The sequence below is a fragment of the Diaporthe amygdali genome (genome assembly GCF_026229845.1).
Source record: "Diaporthe amygdali strain CAA958 chromosome Unknown NODE_26_length_719862_cov_65_716256, whole genome shotgun sequence".
Classification (NCBI taxonomy): Eukaryota; Fungi; Ascomycota; class Sordariomycetes; order Diaporthales; family Diaporthaceae; genus Diaporthe; species Diaporthe amygdali.
In genome coordinates this window covers 86,286-105,599 of record NW_026517046.1, presented here as the reverse complement: position 1 = coordinate 105,599, position 19,314 = coordinate 86,286, and the positions used below count along the sequence as shown (strand labels likewise).

Below are 19,314 nucleotides of genomic sequence, written 5' to 3'. Positions count from 1 at the left end.
AGCCCAGTCCCGCCCATCCTGGGATTTCCCAATCATTATTCGTCACCCAGCCTACGCCAAGCCTATGCAATTGTGTCTGTGTAGATGAAACAGACTTCTCTCATTTGAGTTTCCCTCTCACGGGGATGTTCCCCCGACTGTCTCCATTGATCGCGTGTTTTCTAACCATTATGTCTCGACCTCCCGGTTCCTCCTCTAAAATAATTATAATTCATCGGGTCTTCGTAGTCAGCCTCGGCCTGCGGTAGGTTCCCGTAGCCCTGGGGTCCGCCGCCTAACGACCCAGGTGCTGGCCGTCCTCCGGCCATTGGCCGATCGAAACTTGTAGTTCCCCGATCGATGCTGGCGCTCCTTGAACCAGCATCGTGGGCATAGCCAACTGGTGGCGATGCTATCGGTGCTGCTGACTGGACCAGATTCGACGTGGAGTCGCTAGCTGCGACTAGGCCGTATGGTGAGCGTGTCCGTGATGGGTACTCCATGCCTGGCGAGCCAAATGGCGGTATTCTCGGGGAATACTGAGCCGAAGGACTGGCGTATCCAGCTCCGTAAGCCATATTGTCGCCTCCGACACCACTGACGGATGTTGGCGCAAATCCACCTTTGTTGCCACTGAACATACCCCCCACAGGTGTGCCTGGTCTGGAATCTGTGTCTGACCCGCCAAAAGTGCTGGTTGGCGTGCCGGGTCGCATCATATCGCTGGGGCGGCCGAACAGGTCGCCTTGCCCATGGTCCTCGGCAAATTCGCTCCGGTTTTTGTAGTATTCAAAATCCAGCTTCCCTTCTGGGACAATTTCAAAGCCAGAAAGACCATTTCCAGCTGCCTTGCCCGGCCTTCCTGCACGCATAGGGTCGAGGGCGTATGTATCGCTATACTCGGACATAGTCCCGTCGGCCTCCCCGGCTTCACGCCCGTCACTCAACCGACCCTGATACACGCTTGCGAGGATGGTCTGCGCCTTGGCATGGACCATAGGCGTAATGAGAGATTTATAAAGCACAGGGTGACCAAATTTCCGTGCCAGCCGATCATGCTTTTTCAGGTTCTCCTTGCTCAAGATGCCGACTTCTGGCTCGGCTCCGCGAGGAACAAATCGGGTCGAGTAGAAGTGTATTTTGTCGTCGAAGGCCTTGGCGCAGTAGATCTTGAAGCCGATGACGATGAAGGGCAGCGGTACCACGGCATAAGCCTGAGTGTAGGTGCTTCGCATAAAGGCAACCAGAAATGCCACAAGATTGGAGAGGACAAGTGCAAACATCATGCGGTTGAAGAGTACCCGCCAAGACATGCCACCGCTCTCGTTCTTGGTGATGAACACGTACATGAGAAGATATTTCTTCAAAATGCAGTCGATAACGAAGAACAAAGCCGCAGATGGCAGAACCAGAGGTTGAATAACACCATAGCACAGAGCTACGGTGGCGTAGTAGAGGCAATAGTTGTAATAACTGGCGTACTCAAATGTCTGTGGGGCGGTGAGCTCGATCATCTCCCGCGGCGTTGGAGATCCTATCTTGCGCATGACGAAGCTGACAATGAGGCTCCACAGTTGTGCCAGGTCGACGGCCGTACTCAGCTGGCGCTGCAAGAGGTAAGTCACCCAATAAGGCGAGATATTGCAGAGGGCGACCAAAACAGAGGTTCCGAAATCCTGCTCCACGATTGCTTTCCACGCGTCCGTGCCGTTGTTGGCATCGCTCAGCACGTTTGCCACAAAGGTCCACATTCCGCTGAATAGGGAGAAGACGATCAGATTGTTAAAAATGAAGAAGCTGAACAGCTTCCCAATAACGTGGCGTTCCCGGCCAGATTTGGTCTGGTCACCACCCCTCATTGACAACCGGCGGAAAATGATGGGGAGCAGCAGGTATACCAAGGACGTGATTGCTGGTGATGCAATACCCTGTACGATGGACCAGAAGACAGGACTGGCCTCCAGCGAGATCTGGAAGTCTTGCCAGACTGATCCAAGATTGCTGAGGTTGACCAAGAAGATGGCTATCATTGCGTTGGGAACGATCCATAGGAGAGTCAGGAAAGCGATCCACAGATTGATGAACAACTTCTTCCTGGTACGTGTAGCGGCAGTGAGGGGCATGTTGTCCCAGATTACGTCGCTGGGTCGAGGGGCAAGTTTGATAATGGCGCCCTGGGGCTTCTTCTTCCGGGCAGCGTATCCAATCGCATGGGCCTCGCTGATCTCGGTATATGAAGCGAATCCAAAGGGCTTGGTGTTCCGCTTGTCCACACTCGATCTAACCTCCTTGATCTCATACTCCAGCGTCTTGATCCTTTGGGTGAGGTACTCGATCGCGTCGACTTTTTGCCCCTTAGGATAGGTAGAGTAAGATGGGTCTTTCTTGGAGGGCGAACAAACTGGCCTAGCAGCGGGGAGGTTATGGGGATCCTTGAGATACTTGGAGAGAACCTTCTCCAGCTTCCGCACGGTCTTCTCGTGCTCTTCCACCAGCTTAGGCAAGACCTTGACATCACGCGCAATAGCGGTTCTTGAAAATGAGGAATTTGGTGCGACGATGTCGATAAGTCTTGCGATTCCTTCATCCGATGAAAGTTTCTTTGGTATGTCGTACAGCTGTATCAACTTGTCAGCATCTTAGATGCAAGGGGATGCCTCTGCGTATACTGAACGCACCATGAGAGTCCTGGAGTGCAAGCTCTGCTGATACTCTGGGGTCTCGAAGTATTCCCGGCGCAGGTGTAGAACCTTTCTATAGTTCCACCACAACAGACCAAGTACCACGATGTTGAATAGCCAAGCGCAGAGAACGGTGGCCCACTGCGCGGTGCCCCATACGTTTGAAGGAGTCAATCGCATAAGCCAGGTGTCGCTGTCAAATCGGATGGACTGGGTGTAGTTGACGGGTACCAGGACGGCGCAGCCGATGACAGCCATGATGACGAACATGTTGCGCAGCATATTGATAAAGCGCAAGAATATTACAGCGTCCAGCCCAGCTAGCCTGATCATGTCTTTCTCGGTGGTCTGCCATAGTGGCGGGATCCAAGAGAATGGTCCCTTGCCCAATGGCGGTGGTGCTCGAGATTCATCGGCATGTTTGAGTTTCGGCGCGTACACGACAGTATGGTATGGGCGGAAGAAGGAGAATAACAGGACGACGGCAGCGGTGACGCCTAGCGACGAGGCCAAGGAAGCCCACACGGAAGAAGTAGCAAGCTGCGGTTGTTCTCTAATTAGTCCCAAGACTCTGTGGCATGGCAAGACAGGTGGACAAGTGACTTGCCTCGCTAGAGAAGGGATCTGATATCAAATCAATCAGCTTCTTGCCCGGATCATCGTCGTCTTGCCTAGCGACGAAGCGCATAGTTCTCGATAAGGGCTCCATCGTGGACAGTTGTATGCCCAAGGTGGGCAATCAACTTGTTTCGTTCCACCGAGGCGTGATTGAAGTGCGAATCGCCGTATCGCGAGCAAATGCGGGTGAAGGCGAGGCAAATGGTCGAGAAGCGGTCGGTACTCGCGGCAGGCGTCAAGGGGATCGTCGGGGGTTTCTTCAGACGAGATGGAATTTTCTCCCTTATGCCCCTCTTCCTCGACTCGCAGACGCTTAGAACGGGAGAGCCAGGATAAAGGAGGCTCCCTGTTCACTGGACCAGGTCACAGCCGGGAGAAGGGTCGGCGGATATGGTCGTGGCTGGTTTGCGTTGGTTCGAGTCGCTTCGCTTCGCTCCGGACGGCGTGGTCAATCTGCCAGCTGAACCGTCGGTTGATCGATATCAAACGAGTGGATGACGCAGATTCGTCGATTAAAAGAGCAGGACGGAGCCGAAGCAAGTCCACATGGGAGACGTTGAGGGAGGGAAGAGGGCCGGCAGTTGTATTGGGGGAAAAGGGAAGAATAAACAATGACGACAATAGCGGCTTGTTGAGGACGAGGGCGGTTGGTGGGAGAATTCCGGGCCCCCGGTACTCTTGAGCAGTCCCAGTCCCAGCGGTGGTTGTAGCCCGGCGTCAAAGCGATGCAAGGGATGGCCTCGATCTGGAATTCTGGAGATGCAAAATGTGGAGGAGGGGCCCGGGCTAGCACCAAAATCAGCAGTCCAACTGGCAGACACGCCAGAAGACCTCTCTGTTCTGGGTCTCTTCTGGGCCAGTCCTGACGAATGAAAGCAGGATTTCCCTGCCATCGAGAAAAGTCTATGTACTGGGCCGGCTGCAACGCAATGCAACGCAACGCAACGCAGGGCAACGCAACGCAGGCCGCGCCATCGACAGGCGGCCAGACGGGCGTGGGCTATTCTGTTCTTAGCCTGCATGCAGAGACCAGACAGACCCGACAGAACACTGGTGATAAGCCTTGCTTGAGTTCTGACAGTGGGTCCGATGACCTCAGAGTCCAGCAGTCCCCTGGCATGCGCAAGCAAGGGCCGCCATCCTCCTTGGCCCTGACCTTAAAGAGGTACCGAGTATTTAGCAGACACCATTGGCCGCGACTCTACTGTGTAGTCCCCTGAAAAGAGCACTCCCACAGGGGGCTTGGGGCTGTCTGACTGATTGACTTCCAGATTGCTGGGATTTGGGGACCTGCTCCAGTTACCAGGGTACCTACCCTACCTGAGGCACACAATACACGTTCAGTACTGGAGTGTGATGCTGCTATTTTAAGCCACCTGACTACTTGTCAATCTCGTATTTGAACAAAGGAAGAGGTCGACATTGCAACCATTTCACGCAACAAGCCCACATCTATGCTTCGCTGCATGTCTTAGATAAGACTAGATGCTTCTCAAACTGATCTTGTTGCCCATCTTGATTGTTTGCTGTTCACCTCACCTAGCTCACCAGCTCATTACCCATCTAACTATCCACTCTAATGACGAACACGGCATTCCCGCCATCCCGCTCGATTTTCGAAGGAGGCTGTGTCCACTCGTCCCGCGAATGAGTGGGGCCACTGCGAGACCCTTCATGCCTGGGAAATAGTGATGTTCGGTGACCTGCAAGAGACTACTCGGCATCCTTGGAGGCAGCTTCCCCCCGGCACCCCCAGTAGACAATCCGATAATCCAGATAGTCCGGATAATAAGCATAGCTATATGCTTCGCCTTGCGTCAACAAGGGGCTGGTCACTCCCTGATGACAGTGCCAACATTTGAAGCTTACCGTCTTGTGAGATCATCGCTATCAAGGCGCACGCTTCAAGCTATCTGAAGAATTAGCCCCGTCTCTTGTAGCCCTCGTATTTGATCTTACTATGGTCGGACCGACAGGTCGGCCGCGTCCAGAACAGCGATGCGAGCCAACGACGCGGGTCTGCGTACGTGCACCTGGGCGGCCAACGGCACTTCTGCGACGCCACTAGCACCGTTCCGAGGGCTAACGACTTCAGCCTTACCGATGAGAAAAAAACCACCTCCCTTTTAGCGCTTGCTCAAGCGGCTTGGCCGATCACATCGAGGAACCGCCTTCGAAAGTCCTGGATAGAGCTTGCCGAAGCGGCAAAAGCCAGTTGTCTTCGCCATAGCAAATGACTAGACTATACGCATGTACTCGTCAAGGCCGGCCTCCCACTCGCTGTATAACGAGGTTCACTAGCCCACGGTGAACGGCCTACATCTGTGATTATTCTTATGTAGGAGTTGGAGTTAATGTGCGAGCGAATGTGCGCTGCCGCGAATAAATTTCTTTCCCACTTACGTGTAAGTGACGGAGTGTGACAATTGGATGCGTCATGCCACGTCCTGTGTCTTGTTCCATATTCAACTATTCTTGCGGACAAACAACCGCCCCCCCCCCCTTCAACCACGAGTGCCAGCAAGGCGAACTGTATCGATAATCACCGGCACAGGCTTCGCTCATTGCTTGCCCTCGAAACTGTTGAGAGAAGTCGGCCACCACCGCGCAAATGTCAGTAGGTGTGCTCGCTGGTCTCGTTTCTGTTGGCTTTACTGCGACCAGGCCACACTATCTTGACATCGGCATGCAGCGCCTACTGCTCTAGGCGCAGGAGCTGATTAGAGCCTAAAAGGTCCTCGTAAATGTGATGTCACTGCCAAATGGCCCTAATGCAGCTTCGAAATGGAGCATTATCGTAGTCTTTATCATACGAGGTCATGAGGGAGCTCAGGTCTGCATCATTTCCGCGATGTCCTGCGAGTAGATCTGCTTAAATCGTGACCCGTTTCCTCAATTACAACAAATATGACGATTCGTTGTCATCAAGCACGAAGCCAGCAGTTGCATTCACTTTGGTGACCCGGCTATGGGGCTGCGAGAAGCGAGGTGATTCTTTTGAGAAAACTTTTACTTTTTGTCCGGCACGGATTTCCATGACGCAGAACCTCGCTTGAATCTTGAGATTCCCATGCCAATAACCGCCCGTTCAAAAATGCTATTTTCCAAGCTCGTTATCTTCTTCGCATCCAGCCCAGCGGCAAGAAACTGCGTTGAGCTCCAAGCCATGGGGTGAAAGCCATCTGGTCTACTTGACCATTCTCATACTGTAGTCAAGTTATGGGTATTTTCGAGGTTGCGTGGGCTTCGACAAGTATGTCTTTCATAGACCTCAATACAAGCCACTCGAGTAAATCATGATCAACAAGATCTCAAGCTCGACTTTCTATCAATCTCGGACTTATTAATCTAAACACCAGGGGAATAAAACAAGAAAGGACAGTATAGTTTCTTTTCCTTGCTTCAGTGCACAACATTCAACTTCGGAAATATTGGAGATAGGCAAAAGTCAGAACAAATGGCTTGGGATACGCCGCACTTCCACTCTATATTCGAACACTTGAATCCATGCCATGCGAAGAAGTCTCCGCCTTGGTACAATTCTCAATACAGACGTAATAGTAAGCTCGGGGCAGTTTTACAGCAGTGATCCATTGAACCAGATACGAGGACAAATGTCCGCATCCTCATACACAAACGTCACTGCCTTACAAGATGATCAGCATGGCGTGCCCAGGTGGCACTTGTCACAACCTCTACCGCTTCAGCTGAACCAGCGACCACTGCGCCAGCTTTGTCTTCACTCACATAAGAAGACGTCGAAGAGCCACTTGCCGTAGAGTTTTATTTAGTATGGGCAGCTCTGGAGGTCTGAGTCATCTGGAAGCCAAGATCAAAGTTGCATGCCGACTATGACAATTACCACCGTCGAGCTTGCCCGGTCAATAATATCCTCGTGTCGCATCTCTAGCACAACAAAGATTTGAAAGACTCAGTACCCGTGGAGCTGTTTCTCAAGCCGGGACTTGAGCGGGTGTAAAGAGAAATTGCGGAATCATCGAGAATCGGGCTACGAAGGGCAGTAACCCAGGAAGATTGGAAACTTGGTAGAGTGATCGTTTCCAAGGCGACGCAGATAGCTACATAATTCCTCTAAGAAGAAGAAAAAAAGCTCGCCGCCCACTTTCACCACTTAGCCATGCACAAAAGAAATTAGCTCTGACGCAACCCATGGTCACCTGCGGAGGCGGTCATATAGTAAAGTATTTTATTTGGGAAACTTATAAACATCATGCTTGTGCACCATCGACAATGTGCCTCGCATGAATTGAGAGATATCACCGCTTGAAACAATTTCGAAAGCGCAGGTGTCACTTCATATGGCTATAGCAGGCCTCTATGGAGTGATTTGTATATTTAGTCGGCTTTGGTCATTTTTACAACACAGGTGCGCAGTACCGCTCCTTGTCGGCATTATACTCCTCATAGAACCCTTCCCACATCACGCGATCCGCACACCTTGGTCGATCAGGCTTCTCCTCTTCGTCCGCGGGACACTCGGGCCGGGTGGCCTCCCACACAGCACTTGAATGCTGCTTCCAAGGCTTCGGCAGCGGCCAGTCGCTAAAGTGGACGAGGTAGGCCCTCGAGACTTCGCCCATGGCGTTCCACTCGTCATCCTCGTCCGGCGCAAGGTAGTTCCGGTGGTCCTTCCCGCGGAACTCCCCTGTCAGAAGTGCCAGCCGCCGATGTGGCAAAATCATGACCGAGTCCTTGAACAAGTGGTTTATGACTTCCATGTCAAAGTCACCTGACTTCTGTGCTTCGTCGATAATCTTCTTGTAGCGCGCCTCGTTCGGCTCGAGGAGCATGACATGTGAGCCTAAGACCTGGTCGACGATGGCCGCGTCCTTCTCATTCAGCCAGTACGCGCGCGGGACCGCGAGCGCGGCCATCGGGGCGAGGAAGTAGTGATCCATGTTGTTCAGAACTTGCGAGTCCGAATCGAAGGCGAGGACGCGAGTGTAGTCGGTCAGATCGAACGCGTGGAACTTGGTGAGGCTGTTGGCCCACGTTGAGTCACCTTTGTGCGTGGTGAGCAGATCGAAGGGTCGTAGGACGACCTTGGGAAGGGTGGTTTGGATAGCCTTGATGGCCTTTGCTTCCTTCGAATCCCCTTCCGCCCATTTGTCTGGGAAGATTAGGACCTGGTCGTGCTTGCTACCGAATCTGTCCAGGCGGTTGAAGTTGATCACCTGGTGCTGGCGCGTCAGCGCATTTCGCCTTTCAATGAGGAGTGGTAGGTGAGCCTTTCTATGGGATACTCACCGCATTGCACAAATAATCCATGTCCGTGGCATATTGCGCGTAGGCAAATCGGGGTTCAAGCTGCTCGGTGGTCCAGAATGGATTCAATTCCGTGAGAAACGAAGGAACCTCGATTGTACCATTCTTCAAGACATGCTGGAGAGGATTCGGGACGTAGTTGCGCATGAGTGGTTGATAGCCTGTCAGAAGCACAAAGACAAAGACCACGCACGTCAGCGCGATCGTGCGGTTTGGTGAGAGGAGCATGACGGCGCGTAGAGAAGGTCTACTCCGGCAGCTTGCCGAAAACTTGACTTGCCCCCACGAGGTATTTAGATACTTGAGAACTCTTGTCAGTGCTTGCTCTCAGCCATGGCAATCTGGAATGCAAGATGCAAAATCACGGAGATGTTGATTGTGAGGTGAGAGGGAGAGACAATGTAGAAATTGGCTTCCGGAGGTAGCGATCGTGTCAACAAGAAGTTCCCACTGTCGTCGTGTGTCAGCGCAGCAAGGTCCTCGGAGAAGCCATGTTTCGCTAAGAAGTATCCAAAATATCAAGAGTCCTGCGCGTACAGTGGTGCGTCGGACACGCTTGTGGCCCGTACATCCCTTGGCAGTGGGACTTTCCTCGACACTAAGCAGCTGAATAGTCGCACGAGGTTCGTGACATATCCATTTTCGTCCCTCGGCCGTTGATCGAGCAGGGGTAAGTCGACGCAAATAACCTCGTATCCAACTGTCTAATATTTAGACATGTGGGGACAAGCACCTCAGCGTGCTTTCCGGGAAGGGACCGAAAAACGTTTATGTCTTCAAGTCTACTCCTAATGCGCAGATAAATTCAGATTCCCCTAAAGGCTACAATGCGTGTCATACTTTATTTTTCTTAACGTTGACTGACCGGGAATCAATTTGAAATTTTCCTGTAGCTTGATCTCGTTTGATGGCCGGATTGATAGCATATGTACCCTGACCCAAAGCTAAGCAACTAACCGAACCCATGGCGGAAAGTAGTGGTGTGGGTCGTCGCGGATGCACCCAAGCAACAGCTGCAGTTGTTCTCGCGCTGGTAAGTTCCACGTTTCAACTAATATCACGGACAATTGAATCTGACAGAAAGCTTGAAGCTCGTGTGTCAAAATGCTACAAGTGTATTAGTAAGTCCACACTCCTACGCGGACCACTTGCTCCTCAAGTATCCCACTGACTGGTGATGATCAACGATCAGTTGCAGCATAAGTTGCAAACCCGCTCAATCAATGATGCCGTGCAATACGAGCCTCTGAGTGCTGTGGTCTTTTCTGAGGGCCTGAAAATAGCCGTTTCCGTAGCTAGTGCCGCATACAGCTTTTTCCAGAACACGGCGAGCAACTCGACACCTCCTTCCGGCTTCCTGAGCCATATCTGCAATGGCCACGACAGCTCTGCCGTCCCGGCCTTCTTATACACACTCTCGGCGACGAGCCAGAGCCTTGGGGCATACAACCTCGACATTTTGCCGTACCTGATGCTTTCGCAGGTCAAGCTCATACTTACGCCAGTATTTAGCAGAGTCCTTCTAAAGCAGACTCTGCAGCCACAGCAATGGTTGTGTCTGGTCATCATGGCAATAGGTATGGTATTGTTTCAGCTTGGCTCTGCAGCACACCCTTCCATAGGGCCACGCGTCGATGACGCAGGAAAAGACATGCTCTTTGGAATCGTCGCGATGGTAGTGGCTGGGCTGTGCAGCGCATTTGCCGGTGTTTATATGGAGGCCGTCCTGAAAAACTCGGAACATAGTTTCATGGTTCGCAACGCGCAACTGGCGGCATATACTTGCTTGTGTGCACTCGGTGGTCTGATGTGGCAATCAGACTTGGGGCTCAGGGGCTGCTTTCGCGGCTACACTATCTTGGTCTGGGCCTTAGTTCTGTTGCAGGCCATGGGAGGGTTCCTGGTATCGTGGGCAGTTCGCATAGCAAGCACCATCGCCAAAAGCTATGCCCAAAGCTTAGGTTTCCTAGCAGCTTTGACAATCCCTCTAGTCTTGTCACGTCACAAACTAAATACTGAGGTAAGTGGTGATCTGATTGCAGGCCGGAAGCTGCAAATTGTGTGTTAATTAGTTCGCAGCTATATTGTGGTATCGCCTTAGTTCTGGGAGGTGTCTTTGGGTCCTTGTGGAAGAATGAGGCATCTAATGTCCCTGCAGAACAGGGGAGGGACGGAAAGCCAAGAGAAGAATCATTGGTCTAATGGAAAGCAAAAAAAAAAACACCACCTATTTTGGACGGCTGTATCTCCTAAGCATCTCGCCTTACAACAACCAGCCTTACAGACTGTTTCAGTGCAGCCTTTCATGGCATTACCTTTGTGAAGCGAATCTGACAACACCTGCTGGTACACGGCCCGAAGTCTTTCAGGATGCACATTACTAGATGCTTACAGCTCACTTCGGGTTCGATACCGCTAGTAGTGCAAGTCAACGTCGATTCTGCCTTTTCTGCGCTCATAGCAGCGTATATACAATCATGATGAGCGCGCCAGCGGTACTCGAAGCAACCCAGAAGCAGCACTCAGACCGTCAAAAATATCAATGAAAGGCAGTAGAAGCATAAAACTCCAAAACCCGAGGCACCCCTTTTCCGCCCATTTCCCATTGTCGGGCCCGCAGAACCACCCACTCCGACCACAGAAGGAATGAAGAAACCTCACCTGCTGGCACTCCTTGTTCGTGATGACCGCCCGACAGGATATAACCCATCTCAACTGCCGCTGTGATACACAGCGCTGTCTAATCACGTAAATTCCAGTCACACTTTCCAGGCCATTAGAGATCAGCGTTGCCCTGACTCCTTGTCTTGCGCGCCGTGCGGCCCACAGGCGCAGGCGCAGCCTCCTTCTTGCCCTTCTTACTAGCCTTCCGAGTCGGACCGGCGCCCTTGTTGGAAGAGCCTTCAGTCTTCTCCTTGACTTCCTCGACAACTTCCTTGGCCTTCTCAACGACCTTGCCAACTACACCTTGCTTCTGCTTCTTCTCGGCAGGTTCCTCGTCCGCGGTGGCTCCATTGGTGCCGACCGCCTCGGCCTTGCGTTTCTCACCGGTTTCTGCGGTGGTGTCGCTGGCCTCATTGTTGGAAGCAGGCTCAGTCGTAGCTGCGAGGCCCGTCGCCGGGTTCTCTGGGGCGGCTGGCGCCGCTGGCGGAGCTGCAGAAGTCGCAAGAGATGGAGCCGCGGCAGCGCTATCCTTCATCTCGACATCCTCGTCCTGGCCCCCATTGAGCTCTGCGGGCTTGGCAACGGGAGTGGCATCCTTGACGCCGTCATCGTTGGTCGACTCCGACGGCTTTGGCTCAGAGGCACCAAGTGCGCCGGTCATGACGGGCGCTTGACCAGGAGCGGCCGATTCAGAAGCGCTTGCCCCTGGGGCTGCCGCAGAAGAGGCCGAATTCTCCACTGCAGGGGTAGGAGCTGCGGTATCGGCCTTCTTCTCCTCTGGGACAACAGGCTCAAACTTGTCCCCGGCTGTAGTGCCATTGACACCATTGCTGTTGCTCACGGGGGCCTCAGTTGTGCCACTGGCAGCAGGAGCAGGAGCTTCTGTGGGTTTGTTGGTCTCCGGGGCTAATGTGAGAGGCTCCGCGCCTGCTGCAGAGGTAGAGGTCGCTTCGGCTGGCTTTTCAGCTGAAGCCTCGGCGACAGGATTCTTGGGCAGCGCATTGTCGGCAGCGGGCGCGGCGACTGGGACAGCATTGGGCTGAGCTGCGCGCGTGTAGAGGAGATGTTAGCGACGGCGCAACACGGAAGATGAGCAGGAAGGAACTGCGCAAACGGTGAAAGCAGACCGGAAAATGCAAAAGTAGGGCGTTTGAAAGCTCGCTAGAGCTGGAGTGAGCCAGTGACGACCGCAGAGGGCGCAATTGAGGGGCAGTTCCACGATGGCTTCGCAACAAGCTGGGCTGGGCTACACGCACCTGCGCTGCTAACGGGAGCTGAGCTGTCGGCCATTGCGATATGACGTAATGATGCAACGGGTAGTTGAGAGGGCGGGAAGGGTGTCGTGGGGTCGCAAATCGATGCGCGACGGGCGATGCACGGGATCAATGAGACTGATGAATTGAGGTTGTAGCTGATGAGGTTGATGATGCTTTGGATGGAGCAGCTGGATGGCTGGGTAGGAGTTGTGAGGAGTGCTGTGCGTCGGTTTGGGGGGAGAGGTTGGGAAAGAGCGAGGTTGAAGGCTTGAGGGCGGCTGCTGCTTGCATGCTCACCTAATCGTCTGGGACCTGGGGTCTGGGTCTGGGTCTGGGTCTGGTCTGGTCTGCTAGAGTGTGAGGGTGACTGGGTGACTGTGTGTGTGTGTGTGTGTGTGTGTGAATGTGAGAGTGTGGCATGGGATGGGCATGGCATGACAAACGGCAAGCATCATTGCTCTGCCCTCCGCCCTCCGCCCTCACTTGCTTCCATGGAATATAGTACAGTATGGTCTTGTACGTACTCCGTAGCACCTGTCCACACAGTACGGTGCTGAGTATGGTGCGTAGTACCGACCGCATCCGGTGGCTGAACGAATCAGCGGCCTGCATTCCACCTCACCATTCTCCTCACCCACGGCCCATCGAAACGGAGAGCGGGAACCAAAACGTAAAGAGGTGCGGGTCAGGGCCGTGGTGAACCTTAAACCCGGCTCAGGGTTTCTACGTTGACTGACTACTGCAAAGTATGGGCACTGACTTTTTACTTCGGCCTTTCTCTGTTGTCAGAGAGCTTTTTACCCCGTCTGTCAAACCGTCCTTCCCGTGTCTCTGCACTGTACCCATGTCTCCACCTCGCCTCACGTTGCACAGTCTGAGCCACGGCATTCTGCCCAGAATCAGCCCTGGTTTCCCCTGGGCGAAGCATCCAGACGTATGATACATACATACATGCAGTAGCCACCCCCATGACCTCGCCGAGTGCATGTCTTGTCGGCGTTTCAGGAGCTGAGGAGAAAGTGATGGGGCATCGGACACGGCTGTTAGTAGGGACAGCCCTAGTCTTGGAACAGCACTGCGCACGCAGTAAATCTGTCTGTGCCCAGTCCTGCCCACGTATGAGGGAGGCATTGGCCAATGATGGTAGGTTTAGAGAGGCTGGCCAGGTGTGCAGGCGAGGTAACGCAAGAGCAGAATAGAAGCTGGGAGATTTCACTCCAGCAGCGTGCATCGTTGAATTGACGACCCGAGGTCGTGCTCACCAGCACTCCGGCCAGTCGCCACTCCGAGCCGAAGCTTGCGCGGTGACTGATCCGGACGAAGCCGGCCATGCCTGATTCCGAGCAGTCGCTACTACCAACATATTCCACGCGAAGAAACTCCATGCCCCGATGCGATGCGATGCCATGCTAGTCTGCCCGAGGGCCCAGCCTCCAAAGCTTGACCAAGGCGCGGGCAGGCTGGGCATGGTGTTTCGTCCCTTGATCAAGCACTTGTAGGGTCTTGATATATGGTTCCAATTGCTTGGGTGGCAATCTTTCCTCTAACGAGTGCGAACATCTTCTTCTACCTTCCCAGCCTTGTTCGCCCACTAAGTCTCGGCACCGGCTAACAAGGTCACCGGGCAGCTATTGTCTGGGGTGATTATCTAAGTCATCAGGCCGCTTTCATTGGCCTCCCCAGGTTCGTCATCCGCTCTCGGCGTTGAGCGATGTTGACAAGAGACTAGTCATTTCTTGGCTCGGCCTCCGCCTGCAACCTCTCTGCGCCTCTGGTTCGATGGGGGCAACGCAAACGGCATCTTTGCTCCAGAAGCGAGGATCCTCGATGCAATTCCTGTACCCAGAATGGCTTCCATCGGCGTCTTTCCTCGGAAAACAGGAACGGCCAAGCCTTCCGCCCAGACTCCCGCCCCGGCCGAGCACAGCGCCGCCGAGCACCGCCCAGCTGTGTGGACTGCCAGGAGTCTTGGTATGATGCCATTGGACCCAATAAAGAACTCCAACCGTCTTGATAACGGGTTGTTGGGACACACACATACTCACGCGAGCCTCGTCGCGAAGCTAGATACCTGGTGGTTCCTCTTTTGCTGCCTCGTGGTTCGTCAAAGCCGTAGTTTCTGCTCTTGGCTTTGCTCGGCGCCATGGCTAAGTACTTGCCGTCATTGTCGGTTCATTGCCTGGTCTGCCCTGGACATTACGTCTCCTTCTAGACTCATCGAAGCTTTTCAACGAGCGTTGACAAGTACTTAAGTAGCTACGTTCCCCCTTTGGATCACATGTCAAACCTTCTTGGTTTGACAAAGCACTTGACAGGCCAATATTGTGAACAACACTTCTGTCTTCCACAGTATCAAATTCCTCTGGTTAACAACTTAATCCAGAGTCCACTCGCTTATGATTGGATTATCCTCCTCACTCGACCTCTCAACGTCCATGGTTATCAAGTGAACTCATAATGTCCGGCCAATTCGACCGACACCCGTTCCTACTCACTCCAAACGACGTGGCAGCTGCCCTCAAGACAGATGTTGACAAAGGTTTGAACTCTGCGCAGATTGCGCAGCTGCAGCAAGAACACCCTCGAAATGAGCTCGACGTCGGGGGAGCAATCCCCTGGTACACGATCTTCATCAAGCAACTCTTCAATGCTATGATCTTAGTAGGTTTCCATCCCTAAATACTTCGGTTCAATCAAGTTGCATCACTCTTGGGTCAATGGCTTACCATTAAAAAATATAGGTCCTCTTCTTTGCAACGATTGTCAGCCTTGCGATCAAGGATTGGATTGAGGGCGGTGTGCTTGCTGTGGTCATCGTACTCAATGTGTCAATCGGCTTTTTACAAGAATACAAGGCCGAGAAGAAGATGGATGCTCTTCGAGCTTTGTCTTCTCCTTCGGCAAGCGTTATTCGCGATGGAAAAGTCCAAGTCATCGCCAAGTAAGTTTCGACTCTAGATCCTGCTCGCCAACGGAACATCTTCTACTATTTTATTACATCTGCCTTGCCCCTATCATACTTTTACCCTATACAACCTCATACCCTTGCTCACTGTCCATTGCTAATCGTTCTCAGTCCTGAGGTAGTTCCTGGTGACATTGTCATTCTCAAAATGGGCGATACAGTACCTGCCGACTTGCGGATGTTCGAAGCCATGAATCTCTCTTGTGATGAACAGAGCTTGACAGGCGAGGCCCTCCCTGTAGAGAAGTCAATCGAAAACGATATAACGGTTCCTGGTACCGAGAAGCTGGCTTCAGAAGAGGGTGAAGTTGGCATCGGCGATCGTGTAAACATTGCGTACGCCACCACTGTTGTCCGGAAGGGCCGTGGCCGGGGTATCGTGATTGCGACAGGAATGCAAACTGAGGTCGGCAAGATTGCTGCCTCAACCACGAAAAGGACAAGAAAGCCAGGAAGGTCTATGAATTGGAAGAAGTACGGCAAAGCTGCTCCTCTCAAGGGAGGGTTCAAGCGAGTGTACGATTTCTTCGGCAAGTTCTTGGGACTTACAGAGGGCACACCGCTCCAGATCCGTTTGAGCAAGCTGGCCTATGTACTGTTCTTCTGCGCATTGCTTTTGGCCGTTATTGTCTTCGCCGTCAACCGCTTCCGAATGACCAACGAGGTCATCATCTACGCTATCTCCACTGGAATTGCCATTATCCCGGAAAGTCTAGTTGCTGTGTTAACGATCACCATGGTCGTCGCAACGACTGTCATGCGCAAGGCTAATGTCGTCGTCCGGTATGTACCGTAACCGCACTCACTTCATTTCATGTACTAATTCCCGATTTACAGAGACCTGTCTGCTTTAGAAGCGCTTGGAGGTGTTACCAACATTTGCTCCGACAAGACTGGAACTTTGACTCAAGGCGCCATGATAGTTCGGAAGGCTTGGCTGCCTTTCTCCAACGTCTACACCGTTCACGATTCTGAAGATCCCAATGACCCAAGTATTGGAAGGGTTACTCATCGAACCGTCTCGCTCGATGCGCCTGAGGAGCCGAAAAAGGAACGTGACTTCGACCAGGAACGAAGTGCGCCGGCGCTGAAATTCGACGTGCCACAGGAGAAGCTTGAGCAGAACAATAAGGACGAGACGAACGAGAAAGAGGCTGAAGCCGGCCCAGATCTGCACGCCTTTCTGATTGCATCCTCTCTCTGCAATCTCGCAACAGTGCGATTTGACGAGCAGGAATCTAAATGGCAGACGACCGGGGAGCCGACTGAGATTGCCCTCCAGGTGTTTTCTCATCGCTTTGAAGTACGGAAGAAGGAGCTCGAATCCAAAGGCTGGAAGCAAATTGCTGAGTTTCCCTTTGACAGTAGCATCAAGCGAATGTCGGTGGTGTACAACGCACCCAAGGGCAATCCTTATAACGTGCCATCCACGGGTAGTATCATTTACACCAAGGGTGCCGTCGAGCGTGTCCTTGATCTTTGCTCGACCATTGGTACGGGCGATATCCAAGAGCCACTCACAGATGAGATCAAGGACAAAGTGTTGACCCAGATGGACAACCTCGCCTCGCAAGGACTGCGTGTTCTAGCCGTTGCTACCAAAGAATGGAATGGTCGTTTTGCCTCGGTTTCTAACCCTGAAGAAGCTGAAAATGATGAAGCACTACGGGCTCAAGTTGAGAGCAAGTTAACACTCCTCGGTCTTGCTGGCATATATGATCCCCCTCGGCGCGAGACTACACCCGCCATCGGGGAATGTGCCAGCGCAGGTATCAAGGTGCACATGCTCACTGGCGACCATCCGTCTACAGCCAGGGCCATCGCCAAAGAAGTTGGCATTATTCCGCGCAACCTGTCAATCCTGCCCGCCGGTACTGCGGACTCGATAGTGCTTAAAGCGACGGATTTTGACAAACTGACCGATGCCGAGATTGACGCCTTGGAGGAGCTCCCACTGGTCATAGCTCGCTGCGCCCCAGACACCAAGACACGCATGATTGAGGCACTTCGAAGACGCAAGGCTTTCATGGCCATGACGGGTGACGGTGTCAATGACGCACCCTCTCTGGCCAATGCGGACGTCGGCATCGCGATGGGCAGCGGCTCCGACGTCGCCAAGTCGGCGGCAAAGATCGTGCTGACGGATGACAAGTTCAACTCAATTGTCGCGGCCATCCGCGAGGGAAGGCGCATGTTCGACAACATCCAGAAGTTTATCCTGCACCTGCTCACCTCCAACGTGGGCGAGGTCATCCTCCTCATCTGCGGTCTCGCCTTTCAAGATGCTAGTGGTTTCTCTGTTTTCCCAATCTCTCCACTCGAAATCATCTGGATCAACATGATCACGTCCTCCTTCCCCGCCTTCGGACTGGGCCGTGAGAGAGCCGCTGCAGACGTGATGAAGAAGCCTCCCCATGCCAAAGGAATCTTCACAAAGCAGATCATGGTAGACATGGCCGTGTATGGATTTCTCATGGGCGTCTGTACCCTCGCGACCTTTGTGATTGTCATTTACGGGGCCAATGGCGGCAATCTCGGTATGGACTGCAACAGGACCTACTCAGAGGCGTGCCTGCCCGTCTTCCGGGCTCGAGCCGCCGTCTTTGCGGAGTTGACATGGCTAATCCTGCTGTCGGCATGGGAGTTCAAACACCTAAGGAGGTCCATGTTCGCTCTGAACCCAGAGCACCACGGCCCGTTCCAGTTCTTCAAGGACGTCTATGAGAACCGATTCCTCTTCTGGGCCGTGTCAATCGGCATGGTGTCCGTGTTCCTAACGGTCTACATCCCCGTCGTGAGTACCGACTTTTTCAAGCACACGGGCATCACTTGGGAGTGGGGCCTCGTGGTCGGGTTCACGGCGGTGTTTATCGCAGGCATGGAGACCTGGAAGGCGATCAAGAGGGCGTTCCACCTCCTGGACGACCACGCGGTCGTGCACGGCGCGTTCTCGCAGGGCAGCGTCGAGGGCAGGAGGCTGAGCACTGCGCTCAGCTTCTCGAGTCTGAAGGGCTGGGCGAGCTTCGGGAAGAAGCACAACACGGGAGAGACCTCATTCAACGGGCGGACCAAGTCTGCGGAGAAGGTTTCGACGAATGTTTAGAGGTGTGCATGTGTGTGCATTTCACTTTTCATGATTTTGCATATGGCGTCCGCGTGTGAATATTAAATCTGCTTTTCTGGGTTGATGTCATGTATTTTCCTTTTTCATTTTTGGCCGCTGGGTGGCGATCAAAACGCAGGAGAGTGTGATTCATACCCGTTCTGTTGTGGGACTGCTCAGATACCTCATCCAAGACGAGCCCAAGCTCGAATATAGGGCCGCTGGAAGCTTGTACAAGCGGCATGTAGACAGATTGGAATGACAATAAATTGAGAACATCGAATTTCAATCGGTGAATCTGAGGGAGACTCTCTCATAGGTCCAGGTATTTGACTTCGAGGTCGCTGCTGGCCGTCAGTTGTCACGTTTGCCCAGGATCCGTCGCCTACACTATACGGTCTTGCCCACAGTTTGCGGTACTTACATTTAGATGTAACTTGACCAGTAAGTGATCTCCTATAGGATAATCTGCCATGGGATAACGTCCTATGAGATAATCCCCCATGAAACAACCCGCTTCAGGATAGCTCATTACATGACAGACACACCGTGAAACATCACTAAGGGGGGCTTCCCTCAGTTCTTCCTACAGTACACTTGATTTCTCGGCGAACTTATGACCCTGCAAGCCGTACTTAGTCCACGTACTGTACAACGCTCTCGGTATTATTTCTTGCTGGACTGGGGTTCGAAGGACGATGGGTGCTTAGTCATTCAGATTCCGGGTCCAGCCTGCCAGGGGGTCGTTTAAGCAGGCGCTAA

The 19,314-nt window shown here is 53.1% G+C and overlaps 5 protein-coding genes across 5 annotated transcripts; 2 read left to right on the top strand and 3 right to left on the bottom strand.

The window, feature by feature from the left end:
• Positions 1-161: 161 nt before the first annotated feature.
• On the bottom strand, positions 162-3,369 carry J7T55_010081 (uncharacterized protein; the record flags this gene model as incomplete). Its single annotated transcript, XM_053131268.1, has 3 exons — positions 162-2,597; positions 2,658-3,157; positions 3,249-3,369. The coding sequence occupies 3 exons, from the start codon at positions 3,367-3,369 to the stop codon at positions 162-164; spliced, it is 3,057 nt and encodes a 1,018-aa protein (XP_052990507.1).
• An 838-nt stretch (positions 3,370-4,207) lies between these two features.
• Positions 4,208-5,515, top strand: J7T55_010080 (uncharacterized protein; the record flags this gene model as incomplete). The annotated part of the gene is made up of 3 exons (XM_053131267.1): positions 4,208-4,443; positions 4,550-4,631; positions 5,255-5,515. The coding sequence occupies 3 exons, from the start codon at positions 4,208-4,210 to the stop codon at positions 5,513-5,515; spliced, it is 579 nt and encodes a 192-aa protein (XP_052990506.1).
• A 2,139-nt stretch (positions 5,516-7,654) lies between these two features.
• On the bottom strand, positions 7,655-8,792 carry J7T55_010079 (glucose N-acetyltransferase; the record flags this gene model as incomplete). Its single annotated transcript, XM_053131266.1, has 2 exons — positions 7,655-8,473; positions 8,547-8,792. 2 exons carry the CDS (start codon positions 8,790-8,792, stop codon positions 7,655-7,657), a joined length of 1,065 nt encoding a protein of 354 aa, XP_052990505.1.
• Positions 8,793-11,340: 2,548 nt separating this feature from the next.
• Positions 11,341-12,518, bottom strand: J7T55_010078 (uncharacterized protein; the record flags this gene model as incomplete). Its single annotated transcript, XM_053131265.1, has 2 exons — positions 11,341-12,272; positions 12,485-12,518. The coding sequence occupies 2 exons, from the start codon at positions 12,516-12,518 to the stop codon at positions 11,341-11,343; spliced, it is 966 nt and encodes a 321-aa protein (XP_052990504.1).
• Positions 12,519-14,941: 2,423 nt separating this feature from the next.
• On the top strand, positions 14,942-18,552 carry J7T55_010077 (uncharacterized protein; the record flags this gene model as incomplete). The annotated part of the gene is made up of 4 exons (XM_053131264.1): positions 14,942-15,145; positions 15,226-15,425; positions 15,561-16,232; positions 16,287-18,552. 4 exons carry the CDS (start codon positions 14,942-14,944, stop codon positions 18,550-18,552), a joined length of 3,342 nt encoding a protein of 1,113 aa, XP_052990503.1.
• Between the last annotated feature and the right edge of the window lie 762 nt (positions 18,553-19,314).